Source organism: Lathamus discolor, chromosome 5, assembly GCF_037157495.1.
Source record: "Lathamus discolor isolate bLatDis1 chromosome 5, bLatDis1.hap1, whole genome shotgun sequence".
Classification (NCBI taxonomy): Eukaryota; Metazoa; Chordata; class Aves; order Psittaciformes; family Psittacidae; genus Lathamus; species Lathamus discolor.
Window position 1 is genome coordinate 9,656,045 of NC_088888.1, and position 19,933 is coordinate 9,675,977.

The 19,933-nt window shown below is 41.2% G+C and overlaps 1 protein-coding gene across 4 annotated transcripts in view; it reads left to right on the forward strand.

The window, feature by feature from the left end:
* The window catches only part of FBXO11 (F-box protein 11), a 78,751-nt gene that overhangs the window by 5,573 nt on the left and 53,245 nt on the right, over positions 1-19,933 (forward strand). Inside the window, exon 1 of one of the 4 annotated variants that reach the window (XM_065679687.1) lies at positions 622-820. The exons of 2 other annotated variants lie outside the window; for them this stretch is intronic. In XM_065679687.1, coding sequence (XP_065535759.1) covers positions 787-820 — 34 coding nt within the window. In that variant the 5' untranslated portion in view covers positions 622-786. Of the gene's footprint in view, positions 1-621; positions 821-3,664; positions 3,687-19,933 lie in introns of those variants that run through there. One more of the 4 variants, XM_065679689.1, reaches the window with a different exon arrangement.

Consider the following 19,933-nt stretch of genomic DNA (forward strand, 5'->3'; position numbering starts at 1 on the left):
CTGAGCCCCGTGGTTTAAGGAGAGAGGTAATGAAGCCTCATACATCTGTCTGATAGATCTGTTTGATATATATATATACATATACACATACATACATACATATATGTGGAAGGTTATGCCCCTCTCCTGATTGGGTGCTTCCTGGGAAGATCACAGACTGAGGCTGCCCAACGTGTGTCAGGCTTTTACTGCAGGTGTGCAGGGCATTAAGCATAATAAACATTACGTGCACTGGATATGGAAGATTTAATGTCTACACGTAGGGTTGGAGCTCTGTGAATGCTTTGTCAGCCCATCAGCTGCCTGGGAATGTCAGGCTTGTGCAGCTTGCTTTACATCGGCAGTTTCCTCACCAGCGTGGTAAATCTGGTGTGGCTGGCAAGTACTGAATTGGCAGTGCCTGTGCAGAGTGACTGCTGTGTGCATGTGTGTGTGTTCAGCACGATGATTCTGCACATACGCACAGTGGGATCATCACAGGGGCTGGCAATGCAGCAAGCACAACTCATTTGGCCAACCCTCCAGCCTGGGTCCCTTCTGGAAAGGGAACGAGTACGCAGGTGTATTGAAATATGGGTCACCTGTGGCAGCACTTAAACTTCCTCTTGCAGCTTGTGGCTGTGAAGCATTTGGTCTGTTAGAAAGAGAAGGTAGTGTGGTTTTCTAAGATATCTAGATGTGCTGGTTAAATGGATTTAGCCTTTATGTATTACAACAGATGGTGTTGGAGAAGTAAATCAGGCCTGTGCAGTGTGTGGACAATAAAAGCAAAGACAAGAGGAAAACATGACTGAACTAACAGGAATTGAGAAAATGAAAGGTTTGTTCAGTTTACTTTGTCGTTTCCTAATCCGCTAGTGTTTTCTGGTTGTTAAGTGCTTCTGTTTGTTTCTTGCTGATGTGGTGTTTTTCTGTTTAGCACTTGAATAGAAGTGGAGACGTACTTGGTGATTTTTTTATCATTGTTCATGATATTAAGCTATAGTATCTGTATATAGCCTGGGTGATTTTTTTATTACTGTTCATGGTATTAAGCTGTAGTATCTGTATATAGCCTGGGATGTTTGAGTCTTTCAGTTCTTGAGTATATGAGCAGGGGGGAAGAAAACAAACTAAAACATGCAGTTAAATTACTAAACATCTATAAAAATCCTGTTTTTATGATACATTGTTACTTTTAAAAAAGACTTTAATTCTTGTGAGGAGAGTGAGATCTAGATGTAGGTTCTAAAGTAAAGATGATATGCTAGAGGTATCTTCCACTGTTTTAAATTGTACTTCCTATTGGAAAGTTTAGTGGACTTCTTTTGAAGTGATTAAAATCTCTGAATCTGGTATACTTTTTAAAAGAAAGCTCGCATAGTGGTTACTGTGGTTCTTCTCAGTAACTAAGGTTTGTTGGTTATACTGCTGCTTGTTTCTAAAATGTTGTTCATCCATATGTAGAAGCTGGGAGGACACAGACAGGCAACAAATGACCACTTGCAAACCATGTGTTTTTTCTAGGAGGCTTTTGGGAACTATTTTTTTATGCTGTCCTCTGGGATACTTTCTTCAGTTGTATTTTAGCAAGATAACTAAGTAATTTCAGAGCCTGTCTGCTAGAGGAAGGGGTCATCCCATTATTTCTGCCTCTAGCCCCATGTTCTTATCCCCTGTCTTGTACCTCCCTGAAGCAGATCTCCAGGGAAACTGAGCTTCCAAAGTAATCTGAATCTGCTTGTTTAGTGCTTTGAACCAGCTAACTGCAGAGTTTGGTGAGTGTGTAAGAGAGGTAGGTGGTCATCAGGTACGCAGCGGGGAGCGGGAGGAAGTGGGACTACTCCTCATCCTTGCAGGTAACCCTTAGATCAGCTTAGCTGTTGCGTGAGGCTGAAGCCTTGCACAGTGAGTGGCTATGCTCCTGTCCATTTGAGAGGAGCTCTCAAAATGTTGCCGTGGCTCTGTTCTATGAGATGTGCTATGATACATACAATGAATCCTACTGTTTGTTGTAACAGAAACCTGTGGTTTCCACTTGGTTGCCAGGTTTGCTGGGTCCCTTCTGATGTCTTAAATGTGAGAGCTCAGGCACTGCTTTGTTCTGGAAGCTGGAACTGCTGCCTAGAAATGGGGCTCCTAGGTTTGTTTCTGTTAAACAGCTGTATTTTCTTGAGTCTGCTTAGTTTATTCTGCAAAAGGCTATGGATATATCATTCCAGTGCATGCCAGATATTACTAGTGTTCCAATGTCAAAATAATAATAGTGTTTATCATCTTGTGCAACTGGCTTTGTGTTCCAAAAACCTGATTCAGCTCTACCAGGTAAGTGCCAGTCTAGCGCCATTAGAAATTGTGTAAAGTTTTCCCTCGGTTTTTGTCCTGTTTGACTTTGTTGAGCATAGGTAGCTGTTTGGATGAGGGTTGGTTGTTTGATGATGGGTTTCGTAATTATTAGTGAAAATTGATTTTAAAAGAGTTAAACATTTTATCAGATACTGCTGTTGGGCAGGGAAGATACTGGGGGTGAACAGTAAAAGTAGATGTGGGTTGTTCTAGCTGTAAGTCACTGAAAGTATAGATCTCCTTATCTTCCAGAGAGCTCTTTAGTTCTTAGCTTCCAAACACAGCATAAAGAAACAAGTACTCCTGGGGATGAGGTTTAGAAGCAAAAGCTTGGGTTTTGCTCTACCGTGAATTGCCATTGCAAGGAAAAACCAACAGCCATACTTGGAATTATTACACTTGTTTTAAATAACCATTGTCCAGACCAGCAGAAGAGCTAATTTTGCAGTCTCATGGTCATGCTTTGTGCATGCCTTTATACCAAAGGACTGGTTAGCGTTAATGGGTCACGTTACAGTAGCTATTTCCTTTTGGTAGTCCGAGTTTGTAGTATTTGGAAACAGCCTGTTTACCTTAAGGGCTTTGATTTGTGGGTTCCCTTCTGTTGCTTTGTTTTCAGCTTACACATCTAGAAGTAAAGGTTGGAGGGTTAAGTCTTGATTTCTGAATAGGAATGAGTTTCAGCTGTACAGCCAATCTAAATTTCAAGCTATCTTTGTATTTGGACTGATTATTGCAGGATGACAGGTTACCATATGTCAGCTGATCTGTGGTATCTGATTCACAGTAATTGTTCATGTGTATGCTCTTAGCCTGTGGCAAATGGAAGGTAATTTGAGTTAGCTTGACCCTCTTTCATTACACTCTTTCAAGGCACTCCCTTCTCCACATGGATTGTTAGACCTGCTGGAGTGCCTTGGCTAAAACAATAATGCAGTTTCTGTCCCCAAGCTAGTTTGGGTGGATCTCTACAACAGCAAGATGAGGACTTCACCACAGTTTCCTGTATTGTTGCTTGTTTGAGTCTATACCTTGCTGAAGGAGGGATTACTACAAAGATGCTACCCTGAAAATCAGTCAGATGTTGCAATTGCCAGGTGTGTTTTTCTTCAGCAGAACTTAATGAAAGCTTTATTAGCACATTTTAAAACACCACAAGTAAGTAATTTATTTCACAGTATCTGCATATAAGTGGGTTTTACTTTGAGTTCTTTCAGAAGATGCTTGGTAGTTGAAATCATTCTAACACTGCTGTAATGCTTCTGGATGTTCTGATTCAAAGCACACTGAAATCCCGGCCAGCTGGAAGATTCCTGTTGACCACAAATGGCACTTGAATTTGATCTGAAAAAATGTGGAAGGTAAAACAATTGATTTCCTTTTTAGTGCTTAGTTCTTATTTGCAATTTGATTTTTGTGACAGTAAATACATAGCTGTCCAGTCTGGTTCATCAGTAGTTATTAAAAATCTAAAATACTACTTGAATGCATATGGAAAAATACTTTTCAGTAGTTGGATATTGCTGCCTTGTTTTGGTGTCTTAATGAATTTCTAAGGTTTCCAAAGAGAAAATCAGAACTGCTTCTTGAATCTACCTCACTTCCCTTCTCCCACAGCTCAATCTGGTTAATTAATTACTGCACTACTGATCTTATGTGTATATGACAAATAAATAAAGCGTCTTCCCCATTTTTCATTCGTATTTGGACAGTGAATGTCTAAGAGGTATTTTGGGCAATTTACAGTTCCCAAGCCTCTTGTACTTGGGAAAGTGAGTGGAAAAGTGACTTTTTTTTCTTTCTGGAAATTCACATTTCTTCAGACATAGGCTCGGTGCAGGCTTGCTGTAGTCCTTTAAGAAATAAATAGTTGTGAAAGTTTATCAGCATACCTTTTGTAAAAACTTAATGCTGCAGAAGCATAGGAAAGATTATGATTTTAATAATTATTCTAAGAGCTGAGGGCAGCTCCTGTTGGAGTCCAGAGGAGGGCATGAAGATGCTTAGAGGGCTGGAGCTCCTCTCCTGTGAAGAGAGAGTTGGGCTTGTTCATCCTGGAGAAGATCTCTGGAGAGATATTAGAGCAGCTTCCACTACCTAAATGGGGGGGCTACAAGAAATACGGAGAAGGACATTTTACAGCAGCATGTAGTGAGAAATCAAGGGGTAATGGATTTAAACTGAAATAGCATAGATTTAGATTAGATGTTAGGAAGCTCTTTACTGTGAGAATGGTGAGACACTGACACAGGTTGTCCAGAAATGTTGTGGCTGCCCCATCCCTGGCAGTGTTCAAGGCCAAGTTGGACAAGGCCTTGATCAACCTTGTTTAGTGGAAGTTGCCTCTGCCCATGGCAAGGGGTTGGAACTTGATGGTATTTAAGGTCCCTTCCAACCCAAACCAATCTATGATTCTATGAAAATGTCTGCTTTGTAGCCAAATAAGCATTTCCTGACTATAAGAAAAACAAGAAACCAGAAAGATGACCCAGATGCTGTTGGGTCATCAGTTTAAATTGTGTGTAGTAGCTCTTCAAATTAATGGTTGCTATTTCCTTAAGTTGTTGGTGTCTTGAAGGAGGAAGGATAACAACTTTGTTTAGATGGTTGTTATGTTAGTCTATAGCAGGATATGACGCTTCACTTTCTCTGAAGATAAAAAGATCAGTGACCATCTCTTTTGGGAGGAAGATTCTGTCCCTTTACCTTCTTCATCAGTCATTGAACATCAATTACTCAAAATAAACCAGAGTTTACTCTGGAATTTCACTCCCTTTTGACCTGTATTGACAGCAGCTGCCCAAGTCGGGAGCAGGGACAGTTGAGCTCCATCCATTGCGACCTAAGAAGCTGCAAGACTGAAGGTCTAAGGGTGATTGCGGTATATAAAAATGAGTAGTGCATTTTCCAGCACAGGAGAATTGTTTTATTAGCATCCATTTGGTGCTTCTTCTCTGGTTCTGTTTTTCTGCAAAGCTATATAGCAGTTGAGTATCTAAGGGATGTGATGCAGATGGTTGTTGAGATAACTTCCTTCAACACAAGTTGTGCAGGCTTTTGGCTAGCTAAGCATCAATGGGAAGGAGGAGAGAAGTGTTTTGGGCTATTCTTGCTATCTGTATGATTAGAAGAAGAATGGGTGTGATTGTGATAATGGGTAATACCTGAATGATTTCAGGTGCCCCTTGATAATGAGTTTAGACCCTTTTGTATCTTGTGAAATTTAGCAGCAGCTGCTTCTTGATCAGTAGCTTGTGATCAACAATCTGCTGATATGCCTGACAGCATCAGTGTGGATGCTTGCCTTTGTCAAATTTTACTTTAAGTTAAAAGGCTTAAGTAACTGTGAAAGGCACACCCTGAGCAGGTTCAGTGTGTGTCTAATGCAGCTCTGTTCTCAAATAAAGTCCATGTTGATGTGATGCTGGCTTTCCTGTTTTGTCTAAGTAACATTTGGACAGCTGAGTTTGTTAATGTTACAAGTGTTAACTTACATATTAAATATTAGAAAGGTGAATGTATTTTGATCTCAGTTAAAGACAAACATTAATATGTAATCTTAAAGGAAAATGTTGGTCAGGCTAATGTTGAAATAAACACATTATCTTAAAAGAGCTTCTTGCTTTAGTATAGATGTTAGCTATAGCTTCCGAAATATATAGGCTGAAAATAAAAAAGTGAGTATAAAGGAAGCGTTAAGTTAATCTTTAACTTAATGGCCCCATCCCTGTCAGTGTTCAAGGCCAGGCTGGACAAGGCTTGGAGCAATCCAGTCTATTGGAAGGTGTCCCTGCCTGTTGCAGGGGGTTGGAACTAGATGAGCTTTTAGGTCTTTTCCAACCCAAAGCATTCCATGACTTGATGAGCTGTAAAAATGTGGGGGGAAAGAAGAACAGAAAATGAATTTTAAACTGGATTTTATTTGAAAATTTTAATGTTGATACTTGGTAGTCTAGTTTAAGATCCATTTCAACATTCACCTAATTTTTCAGCCTATGTCTTTGCGGACAAATTTTCCAAGAAACTGGAGATTTGAGTGTGCACTCTTCTGTGGGTTGCTCTTATGCTGATAAAATACAGTGGAAGTTGAAAATAGGTAGTGTATGGAAAAAACCCCAAGATTTTTAACTGTTTGAAAGGCCTACCAAGCAATACCTGCCATTCACTGGTGCTGCAAGAGTGGATTCGTTGCTATGCTCCTGGGTAAATCCTAGCAGACTGACTGCATAGTTTGTTTCATTTATTTCAGTCACTTAATGGCCAAGATCTCAAAGAGCACTAGGAGCTGCTGATGTAGTATTTTTTGTGTAAGATTTAGAAAAGTTAAACAGTTGCGTGAAGTCAAGAACAGTAGCTCAAACACTGAACAGGCTGAAGTCCTGGTGAGTTTGGCACAGTGATTTCAGACTAAATATAGTTTGGGTGCCACCTTCCTTAGCAGCAGGGTTGGACTCCAGCATTCCTCTGGGCAACCACTGTTGGCAAACAGATAGTCTGTTGAAGTAGTACTGTAATGGTTGGGGAAGGCAGAAATACTCAACTGGTTTTGTCAGTTGAGTGGTAGAAATAATTACCACTTTCAACATGAGCAAGTTTTAAATAGTAAGAAAAACTGAAGAAATGTTCTGTTTTAGTGTCTTTGTGTTGTTTTGATGTAGATGTAGTCACTACAATGATGTGTATATCCTGTACCTTAAAAATTAACTATGATTTTTCTTAAGATATGTGCGTAGGATCCTGTTGCCAGAAAGGCTGTATTTTTCAGTAATAGAAATGTTGTGTGTGCATTATGGTGGTTGGGGGAACTGCTTGAGCCTGGTGAAGTTTTCTTTTGTAAGATTTCTGGGATGTATTTTGTCTTCCCCCCAAATACTTAATTACTGCAGAATGACTGAATATATTACCAAAAAGTAATTTTAATACCTGTAGTTTGTGAAATTGAAATATGGTTTAAGAAAAGGGCAAAGAGGGGTAGGTCAGAATAGCAAGATTTGAGAACTTGGTACCCACAAATCCTGCTTGTGTTGAATTTGTAGTTTAGTTAAAAAAAATGAACAAAACATAAAATGGAACAAAAGGAACCCAACATCTTTTTTATTAATACAGGCAAGTGATACCTTTCCTCTCAAGGTACACCTCTTCCTCTTCCCCATCAGGTATTTTTCATGTATGCGGAGACAAAATTCTTCTCCATCTGTTTCTCCAAACCTAGTTGGTAGAGTCTCTCCATCTAGATAAAATTTCTGTTAGTGAGAGTCTCTGTAAGAGGCTTGATCCTGGGGGTTTAAATTAAATAAGAAATTACTTTTTGAGTGATTTTTATTGTAAAAATATTCACGTATGTGTGCATGTTTAACTTTTTTTTTTTTTTTCTAGAGGAGTAGCTTAGTGATTCCTTGTTTATTCTTTCAGTATTTCTGGTAAGGGTAATGCAGTGGGTGGAGTGAGGCAAAGGAGCAGTTTTTACTCCAGCAGGTTCCCAAGTTGAGCATCTTCAGTCTGGAGAAGAGAAGGATCAGGGGAGACCTTAGAGCAGCTTCCAGTGCCTAAACCGACTGCCAAGAAATGTGATGAGGGACTTTTGACAAGGGCATATAGGAACAGGACAAGGAGGAATGGCTTTAAACTGGCAGAGGGGACTTTAAATTAGATGTTAGGAAGAAATTCTTCCCTGTGAGGGTGCTGAGGCACTGTCAGAGGTTGCCCAGAGAAGCTGTGGCTGCCCCATCCCTGGCAATGTTCAAGGCTGAGCTGGACAGGGCTTTGAGTAACCTGGTCTAGTGGAAGGTGTCCCTGCCTGTGGCAGGGGTTTGGAACTAAATGGGGTTTTCAGGTCCCTTCCTACACAAACAAGTCTGCGATTCTGTGGTTTGCTGACCTCGCAGAAATCCTTATTTTTGTATTGGTTAGGAGTTAACTTTGGAAAGAGCTGTTCAGGCATTCAGTGATGTAAAAAGATCCCCATCAGTGCACTCAGCTTTAATCCTTCCCTTCCGCCTTAAGGTCTTGCATTGGGGTTGCAGTAAGTGTGGGGAAATGTCTCTTATCCCACCATTTCTTACGGTGATTCTGGTGATGTACTGGTAAAGGATCCCCTTTGTCTTATCAATTTCAATATTTACCTTACATCAGTTTTGTGTCTTGTAGGCTGTCAGTGGTGTCTATAGCTGTCCTCCTTGCACACCTGAGGATTAGTGGAGTGTCATTGTTCTGACACCAGTGGTGGAAAATGAAAGTGTAAAGAAATGATGTGACTTGCCTGAAGTCGCCAAGGCATGGGTTCACCCCTGGTTTAAGCAGTGTAATTGCCGATGGCCATAGAAGGGATTTTTCTCACTGGTGCTTTGCTTCTTCCTTCCTGTGTTGGAAGTATCGTGCTCTTAAATTGGTTTAATTTTATCATGGAGCCACATCTGTTGCAAAGCACAGAACTGAACATGATACTCTTGGATTCTTGTGTTTGGTAGGCTAGTTTTAAGCTATGCAGTCTCTCTTTTCTGGACTTATTTTAGTACTCAGCTAGTCCCAAGATAAAAACTGCTTGGTTGAATAGGGAGTTGTTCTCTGTTATCATTTGTCCTGTGCTCCCAGCTGATCCCTGTTCAAGGTGAGGATCACTGAACAGCTCAAAACACAGTTGTGGTGGTGTTTTAATCTTTCAGGGCAGCATATTAAGGAAAATGGGAATTGCAGTTGGCTGACTTAATTATGCTGGGCTGAAAACTGGAGCTGCTCTTGAGTTGCCATGTGAGCTGTGCAGCCATCTGTCATTGGGGCAACAACTTGTGTTGTAAGGGGCAGCTGGCAGGGTTGAGGCTGGCTTCAGCTGGCAGACTTAGGGGTTTTTAATTTGCCACTGTGTGTCAGTCAGAGCCCTTATTTGTGGGTAAGGAAGAGTGAGGGTTGTCTTAATTGTTTGTGCAATTAACTTAAAAAATCCCAAGAGGAGCAGTGGGCATTTCTGTGAGAACAAATTACATTTCTCTGACTTGCATTCTGTCTCCTTAAGGACTATTTCTTGTGGTTTTGGGATACAGCACTAATGTTACAGCTGTGAAGCCATAGGTGTGCTTGTGGGTGCACTGAACTATACATGTGGCACAAGAAAATTACACATTCTTACTAAAATACAGTATTATATTGTGAAAGCACAAGTACTAGAGGAAGTAGATTGAGAGAGAACCTACAGAAAGGATCATGTGGAAGATTCAAATGTTGAGATTTTGCACTAGTCCTTTAGAAACTTTATCTTACAGGCTGCTAAGTGAGGACATGGGAACTCTTAATGCTTCAACTAATCATATGGACACACTTCTGTGAGCAGAGAGAGGAGAAAAAACACTAATAACACCATTTTATCTGGGGAAGACTGTGGGTTTATGAAAGGTAATTGTTGAGAAAAAGTAGTTGGAGAAAACCCTGCAGTTGGCAGTCAAACAATATATGGCTTTTAGTTTGAAATACTTTGATTTTCTTTTTTTTTATTGGGAGAGGGGATACTGTTCCCTCTCTTGACTGGCTTTCTTGGTTTGGTTTTATTCAATACCAAGTAGGAATTGATAGGTTACTAGTTTGGGGAAGTCTAGGGCATCCCAGGATGGCATTTTTCATTGGCTCTTGCATAAGTCTGACTGCTGGTACTTGTTCATCCCATACAGCCAGCTGATCTGCTGGAGGTAGAGAGTAGGAAGCAGCACTGCTTTAATAATGGATTCTTAGTCCTCGGTCTGGTGCAGGTGATACTCTGCTTTAACTTAAACCAGTTGCTGTCTGCTCTAAAAGGACCTTTACAAAGACTGTGAGAGTTTGGCGTATGTGTGCTCTGTTGTTGTGGTTTAAATGCAGCCACACAGCCTGTCCACTCACTCCCCCGCTTCTTTCCCTCCCTCTGCTCCCGGAGGGATGGAGAGGAGAATCGAAAAGAATGCAACTCCTTCGGGTTGAGATAAGAACAGTTTAGTAACTAAGGTATCAGACAAACCACTACTGCTACCACCAATAATAATAATGATAAAGGAAATAACAAGAGGAAAGAATACCCCTTATTCCATACCTTTCATGTCATGCTCAGATCCCACATTTTCAATATACCATCACTCTTATCTCAGTGCACTCTTATCATAGTGCATGCACCAGTCCCTATAAAGCTGCTGAGTCCATCTGGTCCATGATGTCAGGCTCCATCTCTTGTAACAGTCTCTCAGAGCAGGAGAGGCTGTGTGCAGTGTTCACACTTGTGAATAACCTGGGCGATAGTGTCCATTGCCAGGTCCACCCCTTCATCATGAGTCCAGCTCTATGTTGCATCTCTGCCCTGATTTCCTGAAGTGCCATGGGCCCGCCAGGTTCAAAATAATTCACTGTCCCCTTCAGCAGTTTCTGCAGCTTGTTGCTGGGGACTCCATACAGCTGCCTTCCATCTCCGACGCTTCCAAAGCACTGGAGGGGCCCAGTGGACCAGATACTCGGACATACTGTCCCCCACACACTGCCACTCATGACTGCCCAGCCTTGGGGAAAATCTCCTGGTCGTCCTGTATCGTCGTCTAACTCTAGACAAGATCCAAACCTGACTCTGCTTAACTTTTGAGATCAGACAAAATGGTCGTGGGTAGAACACACTCTGTGTGTGTGCCAACATGCTGATCCCCATCACAATCAGCAGGCAGGTCCCAAGGGTACCCAAAGGCCATTCAAACCCTTCAGAACTCTCCGATGATGCTGCTGTACTTGTTCCTGGGGCTGCTGTAGCTGCTGTGCTTGCCTGCTCTCCCACCACCATCTTCTCTTTTCCTGAGTGCAGCTCTTCCTCCTCTGCCTTGCTGGGAAATGCTGCCTGGACTCCTGCATCCTCCTGGGGCTCGGTGGGTGGCTTCTGGGGCATGCTCTCAGCTGCCACGGGGCTCAGCTCCTCCGCCGCCTCCTCCCACTGCTCAGCAGCCACCTCCTTCCTGGCCTCTGGCCCTGCTCCCGCTGGTGCCCGGGGCTGCTCTCCTGGGCCCCTTCGGCCCCTGCTGGCTCCCGGGGCCGCTCCCCCTCGGCTCCCCGAAGCCTCACGAAGACGGAGGTGAAGACAAGGGCCAGGACAGTGAAGAGCAGCGGGACAGCCAGGTACAAGTCCATGGCCACATCCGTCTCTCCCTGCTGCTGGAGCCTGCCTGCATTACAAGTCTTTCCCATAAAGTACAGTGAAACAAGAACCTTAGGCCAAGCCCCACACTTGATAAACACTAACACAGCAAATACCGGCTCTAAGTAATGTACAATATTCTGAAACTGTGAGCTCAAAAGGAACAACTTTGAGAGCCAATAAATCAGCATTGTGATGAGTGACTATTAATTCAATCAGATCTGTCATTTTCTCAACCCTTTGTGCCCCACGTTGGGCGCCATAAAAGAACTGCTGTGGTTTAAACGCAGCCACACAGCCCGTCCACTCGCTCCCCCCCTTCTTTCCCTCCTTAAACTCCCAGAGGGATGGAGAGTAAAATCCAAAAGAATGCAGCTCCTGCGGGTTGAGATAAGAGCAGTTTAGTAACTAAGGTATAACACGAACCACTACTGCTACCACCAATAATAATAATGATAAAGGAAGTAACAAGAGGAAAGAATACACCTCAACACCTCCCAACTGATAACTCGCCCCACCCCACCGAGCGATGACCAATACGTCGTCCAACCCTGCAGTGCCCTCGCCCTTCCCGGGTAACTCTCCGTTATATCCTGGGCAGAGGCTTTTCTTCTTTGTTTTCAGATGTGATGGAAGCATTTGTCCTTAATTGCTTTGGTTTTCCATGAAATTATATTCAGTTTTCTGTACTCTTAATTCTGAAAAATAGAGTTGATTTAAAAAAAAAAAGTAGTGATGTGGAATAAAATGTTAGAATTGTGAGGACCAGAAAGGGCATTGGCAAACTCTTGTACTGATTTATAATGGCAAAATGAAGTTCAGTGGCACTTTCAAAATTACTTCCAGTGTAATGTTTTCTGATGAAGGATTTGTCTGATGCTGTCAGAATTTTGAGTGTTTAAGTCCATGATTTAGTTGCTTTGGTTTTGATCTTTACTAGGGCACCACACTTTGTAATGGATGCATTAGAGACAGCTTTATGATGGCAACCATGGTGTCTTGTCCAAGGCAGTCCCATTGCAGGGTTGTGGAGTCCTGGTATTATTTTTTTGTTAACTTGTGTTTTGATGCGCATTGGTCTCCTGTCTCTGTGGTGATGAGTGGGGAGGATGGGACAGTGGTACAACTTTTTCCTTCCCTTCTCTTTATCTCAAGTGTCTTTACAGTGAGCAACACTAGTTCACAGTAAGGTTTTGTTCGATAGAAGTTTCTCTTTACTCAAGATGTCTGCAGCTCAATTTTTTTCCAGGGGCACCACACCAGATCTTTTTTGGTACTTATCATTGGCAACTTGGTTGCTCTCTCTGTTGGTTCTAGTTTTCCCTTTTTAGGTTTTTCTTCCATTTCTAACAGTGTTGTATATGAAGGTTTGCAGATTTTCAGCCATAGTTCATAACTGTTTATTAAAAGAAAGCTTCTCTTCTTTCCAATTTGGTCTCTAAAACCCACAAAATATATTTTTTCAGGGCTTTTTTTTTCTTTAGCCTAAAAACCTAAGCTGAAGTAGTCAAACTGGACCTTTTTTTTGAAATCCACATGACTTCTTTTATTGTACTTTTTAAGTTTGAAGGCACTAGCTCTCAAGTGTGGAACGTGATTAACAGATTTCTCAACCTGTTACGTTATCTTGCAGCTCTTTACTTTGTCTGCAGGAATGCTGACATTTTGTGACTAATAGGTGGCACCATGTATAGTGTAAATGTTTCTCACCCTTGGAATATAGGAGAGTTTGCTGTAATAAAGGATGGTTTTAGTCTTTTACCTAACTGCTGCTCTTAAAGTCCTGTTAGCATAATGCTGGTTTGTGTATGCTTAATTATATGTATTCAACACTTTACTGCCTGGCAGTAAATCTGGGCTGAGTTCTAAATATGACTTTTACTCTCCCAGTCTAGGTTATTATAAATGTTTAATGTTTAATTTTTTTCAGTTAGGTAACTGGGTTTGACTAATACACTTGATCCAGAAAGTATCTCATGTTATTGCTGTCTGCTTTACTTAGTAGCAGATGGGAACCCTGGTATATCTGAATTGCTTCTCTGTATGTTTAATTAAAAGTAATAGGTATATATTGCTTAAAGGAGCTGTCAACCTCTTGCCTGTATGTGAGGCCTAGAGTAGCTTGTGGAGTGTTTCTCTCCATGGTGCCTATGTATGTGCTGCTTTGTTGTTGAGTAGTATGGGCTGCTGCATTGCCTGCATCTCAATTAAGGTGTTAGTATGACATATAGCTGTTACCTTAGCACTGGTAGAACTCTGTCTCTGGGTGTGGGAAGGTTGGTATTGGGAAGAATGTATGAATAACAGATCTTCAGCTGAAACTACATAAGTTGCTTATAAACTCCCGTTTTCTAGTTTGAGTAATTCACTTCCTTCCACCCCCACTCAGGAGAATCGGAGTGTGTATTGAACACAGAAAAGTGATAACTTTTTTTCTTCCTTTTAGAACTTTTTTTTTTTTCTTCCCATTTCCAACTTACTATGTCTGGTATTAATCTTGCACAAGAATTTAGCCATCACTTCCTCCATGTCACAGCATGTGTATTGACGACCGATTCCCTTGACTCTGTTGGGTTGCTTACTTGCTTGGTTCCTCCTGTTTCATATTCCCCTCTGCTATTGTATTTGGTTTTGTTGTTTTTATTGTTATAGCTGTCTTACTTTTCATGTACTCTGTGTGCACACCCAGATAGCAGAAGTACGTGGATGCTTGGAAACTCATAATCAAATGCTCTGTGCAAGTGGGGCAGATGCAAAAAAGACTCAAAGCATCTATTCCCAGCTGTGTCTACAGAGATTGGTGACTGTAAGGAGGGAGAGGTTTATACACTTTGCCATTAAGGATGGAGGAGAATCAGGTGCAAGTAAGTGTCCTGACTCAAGACAGGGGTCTTGACCTGCAGGCTTTTTTAGTCCTTAACTGAACAACCAGATGTAGGAATCTCAACCTCCCCTGGAGAAGTCTGTTTTGTGGTCAAAAAGTGGAAGTAACTCAGGGATTGGGTGTATCCTAGTGAGGGATAGAAATGCGAACACAATTTGATGAAGAGGAAAAAGCAGAAATGATCTTAGTAGGGGCTTGTATTGTTATTGATGGGTGGGTGAAGGCTACATGGATCAAGCTTCCTCAAGAAGGAACTGAAAGAGGAGAGTCTTCCAAAAGGGTGGATGGTGTTCTGAAGTGTGTTTATTTCTTTACTTGCCTTTCTAATCATTTAAGCAATGTTTGAATAGATACCATATACTGGAGAATTGTGCTGTTAAGGCTTCATCCTCTTGTTTGTGCTTTACACCTTAAACTTCGTGAAATATTTGGGAACCAGCCATAGTTGCTGTAGATTAACTTCAGAATGGTGAGACATGATGCATGCTGAAAATTAATATTTTAAGGAGTTATTATTAAAATCTGTATTCTGTGTAAAATAGTAACAATTACCTGTGAATAGTTTACATCAAGTAATATACTGTCACTTTAGTATAAAATGTTATATATACTATATACTATAATAACTATAAATGTTATACTATATATACTATATATACTATACTATACAATTATATTTAGTATAAAATGTTTATTCAATCTATAAAATAGGAACAGTTTTTTTTAATTAGTCATAGTTTGAGAGTAAATATTTCAAGAATTAACCTAACAGTAGGTTAGAATGCATCTTCAGACAATTTTTATGGCTGTGTTGAGCATGAGTATGACAAAGGTGGCTGATACTCCGTGTGCTGAACCAAAATACAGGGGAAACGTGGCAGAACTCAGTGCACTTGTAGAATGTCCTTGGTAGAACGCTTAGAATATTCCAGTTCTGTTAGTGGAAACCCATAAAAAACATATGGAAACATAAAAAATATAACATAACAGTCTAAATTAATGTAGTTGTGTCATGGGGCTTTTTATGCTTTGAAATGTATGTACTGTACATTCTGCATGCATAAGATTATTGGGACCTGTTCTACTGAGGTTGCACTCCAGGCTCTTGCTATCCTGTGGCAGGCATTGGTCTGCCGAGAAAGTGGATGTGGCTTATGGAGTTGGCTGTGTAAAAGGTAGTACCATGGGTCTGCAGATGCTTTGCATGCAAGATTTTCCTCTAGGAAGAATTAAGAGAAGCTCTCTTCAAGGTGAAAATGCCAGATGGTCAATAAAACCCTCTTGCTTCTAGAAGCGATGGTTAGTACAGGGTTAGGGCTGAATTGTTGGCACTGACTAGTGTTCCTTCAAGCGTTGCAGATCTCTGGAATCAAATTACGCCGGAAAGGTGAGAGCGCAGGAGCAGAATGGGTGCGCTCTGACTCTTCTTGGTATTTAAGATTCTTTCTCTTCTGTTATCTAGTATCTGCATCCTACATGCATAGCTCTTACTTTGTAACAGAGGCCTTGAACGTTCCTCCACCAGAGACAGTCTTCTAGAAGTCCTTTGAGAATCTGAGATAAAAAGTGGAAATTTTTTTATTAATTTTTTTTTTCCCTAGGAATGTTTCTAGAAATTTTTTTTATACTTTGAAAACATGAGAGGTGACTGTTAATGGAAATAAGTCTTTGGTGATACCCTAGCTTTGTTTACTTGTTATTTTCTGGTTATGACTGGACACTTCCAACTGCTGTAGTATTTTCCCAGATGTCCTGGGTTCAGCAGCAGCAGTCATTTTCTCAGTCTCAGTAGCTGGTGCAGCGCTTTGTTTCTGACTTTCAGCCTGGGAACAGCGCTGATAATACCGATGTTTTTAGTTGTTGCTCAGTAATGTTTACTCTGACCAAGGACCTGCCAGGGAGGAGGAGGGGAAGCTGGGCGGAAGCAGAGACAGGACACCTGACCCAAACTAACCAAAGGGGTATTCCATACCACAGCACATCACACCCAGTATATAAACTGGGGGCAGTTACCTGAAAGGACTTGTTCACTGCTCAGGTTGGGCTGGGTATAGGTTGGTGGGTGGTGAGCAGTTGTATTCTCTTCCCTTGTTATTTCCTTTATCATTATTATTATTGGTGGTAGCAGTAGTGATTCGTGTTATACTTTAGTTACTAAACTGTTCTCATCTCAACCCGTGGAAGTTACATTTTTTGGATTCTCTTCCCCATCCCTCCTGGAGCAGGAAGAGGAAGAAGGGGTGGGGAGTGAGCGAGCGACTGCGTGGTTCTGATTTACTGACTGGGCTTAAACCATGACACCAGAATGTCACTGTAGATAGTGCAGTATGCTTGTCTGCTACTAGTGTGTCCATCAACTGGAGATAAAGTTTCATTCCATCATAGTTCAGGCTCTGGTCTGTTTCTCATCATTCTGCCTGTATCAGAAATCCAGACAGCACTGATGTGAAATAAGTCACTGGCTGTTAAGTATTCCACTTCAAAGATAGCAGTCTGATTTGATGTCAGGCTTCACAGTTTTTTCAATCGTGGTTTGACTGAGGCACCAAAATTTCTTTGTGTTCCTTACTTGTTAGTCATCAATGGTGGCATATGCTCTGACATCTGGGGGGGAAAGAAATACTGTCAGCCAGCTACTGTACGATGCCAGGGTTCTTCAAGGTGTAATCTGTATTTCAAAGTAGCCTGCCTTCCAGCCTTGCTGGCTGGAAAGCTTAGGCTTCACAGGGTTGGAATAATGCCCACTTGTCCAGCCACTGCTTGGGAGCATAGGGAAGCCGTGAGCTGTGTGTTCTCTTCACAAGTTGAATTGTTTTCCAGAGACCTTTTGGGGGTGGTGTGTTTCTGAAATGTATGCTTGTGTGGCATCAAGATGCTTTTGTTTTCTTTGAGGTGGAGGGAAAAGGTGGCCATTCTATCAGAATGTCAAATGCACAGTAGTGAGTGTGACTGTACAGTTTGCAAGTTCAGTAAAGAAAAACATGGGATAAGTGTGGTTAATGAAATTAAGGACTTTTGCTACTGAATTGAGTTCCTAAGCATTAGCACAAGCTAAAGCAATTCAGATCAAACGTTGGAAGGTGTAGTTCACTGAATACTCCCTTACTGTCATCAGCAGTTTTCAGTGCTATTTAAATTCAAAGGAGTTTGTAGAAAATACTTAAATTCTATCCCTGCTGTATAGCAGTGATGTCTGAAAGAAGCAGCAATTGAAAGAATATAAGCAGCAATGTCTTTTAAACCCTCCCCACCTCCTTTTGGAAGACATTACTCACTTGTGTGCTTGTGAGTCAGGTAGAGTATGTTGAGATGGGAGCAGCCAGTTTTGGCTTGGCTCCATCAGTTTCAAGCACGTCTTTGAGAGCAGAGTTCTTGAACTGTGTGGCCGTCATCCCAAATGATTGACTAGGAGAAGAGATGGCCACAAGCAAGCCAGCGGGGACAGAGGTGTGAATGTTGTTCACATAACCCCAAAATACTGCACATCCAATATGCAGGTGTAAGCCTGTGTGAAAACTAACTCAGCATGATTATTTTTTGTGTTTTCCTGTTCTAGTCTTGCTTGCAACCATGTCCACGAGCTCTTCAGGGTAAGTTTGGGTTCCCCCCGTGCTTTAAGTGAAGTAACTAACTTGGCTGTGTCTCCAGTGCTGCTGCAAATCAACAGCAGTGAAACAACTGAGTAGTTTACAAGTGTGTTGGTTTGGAAAGTTTAGAACAGGTGAAATGGATAGTCTGATTTGCTGAAGGAAACTGAACCCAAGATGATGATCACAGAAAACAGGGCCAGGAAAACGAATTCAGTTTTCTGGTGTTACACAACCGTCTCGGTGCAGCAGGTAGATTCATTAGTTTGAGATTTGTTAATTTGAGATCATGCTTTGTAAGGGGGTGTGACTGCATGTGGCTGCACTTTGAGCAAATTGACTGTAATTCAGAGTGAACGTGTAGGAGGGTGAATATATTATTACTGTTTTTCTAGCTGGTGTGTTCTGGCTGGTGTGATCTTGTCTAGCAGGTGAGTTTTCCTGTATCTTCTTGCACACTTCAGTTCAGTTGCAAAGATCCCTGAAACCATGAACTGGCACAGTAGAGCCTCTTTTTTTTTTTTCTTTTTCTTTTTTTTTTTTCAAAAACTAAGAGCCTAAAACAATAACAAGGAGAAAGAATGAATTCTTTGTACCAGGAGGACATTTACAGAATTGTACAAGATGGTGTACAGTAGCAGTGTAAGTATTTTCTTTCTGAAAGATGGGGATGGAGATACTATTTTGAAGTCCACCCTTAAGTACGTAGAACTTCTAAGTCAAGTACATCATCCGTCCTGGCACAAACAGAAATGACTGGAAGAGCACAAGATTGTGATGGGAAGAGAGCAAAGGGACTGTAGTGGGAGAGCTTGGTGTGCACAGCCCAGGGGTATGTGCCTAATGAGACTGTAAGCCCCTCCTCAGGTCACTGTCTCTGAGAAGGCTTTACTTCTGAACAGGGATGGGGGTTATCACAGCTCTGTGCCCACCCTAGCACTTGATTGTGAAATCTTCATTCTTTTAAAGAAGATCTGTTGGATGTCTTGGACTTTGTCTTGCTTTTTCTCACCTCTAGTGCTAAGGGATAAATCTTTTCCTATATGTCTGTAATAAAAGCTTTTATTTTTGTTATAACCAAGTTTGAGCAGTATAAATTTGATCACAGGGCCAGGCAGCAGTTTCTTTATTTCTGTGTGCCTGTCTTTATGCGTCACCTTTGAGATTGCCCTCTTCTGTGGTTTTGGTTTTGTTTTTTTTTTTTTTCTTCCCTGTAGATAAAATTAAAGAAATAGAAAGTGATGTTTTGATGAGTTACTCATCAGCATTCAATTTTGTAAAAAGGTTGCTACTACTCTGAAGTAGCTTTTTGTTACAAATAACTCATCAGTTGCTAGTCCTGTAGCTGTTATTAAATAAACACAGTGTGTTTGTAAAGGCTTGGTGATGTTTCACTTGCCTTGTCAAGTGTGTAGAAGTACCTTATGTTTTACAGCCTAACTCCTGGTCAGAATGTTTGGTGTATTTTTCCCCTCAAACCTCTGGACCAGGAAGATGATGAAATGAAACTGGGTCTAACACTTGGGAAGAAATGAGGTAATGCATATGAGTTTCTATAACTGCAGAATGCTGTAACAAGTTATATTCTAGTATTTTTAATAAAATCTTTAAATTGCTGTGCTGAGGATGTTTTGATTTAACCCAAAATATTCTTATTCCTTCATAGTAGGTTTCTTGCTGATGAACTGCATTTTGATACAGATTCTTTGATGGCTTAACATAGCTTGCCAGTGTAGAAAATACCCATGTTTATATAGTAGTGTAAGCTGTATAGTGACTATGGCTGGTCTTTCAAAACATCGTGATATTAGGATAGGATTTTTCTATATGTGGAGTACTCAGGAGAGTGAAAATGGGCTGAGGTTTTTAAGATGTTAAGGTACTACAAATTTCTGGTTTATAGCAAAGCATTCCTCTTGTCAAAGCAGTTGGACTGGAGCTAGTGTACTAGCAAAACATGTAATAGGAAACCTGGATGCTAAATACTTAGTCTTGATAGGTGCAGCA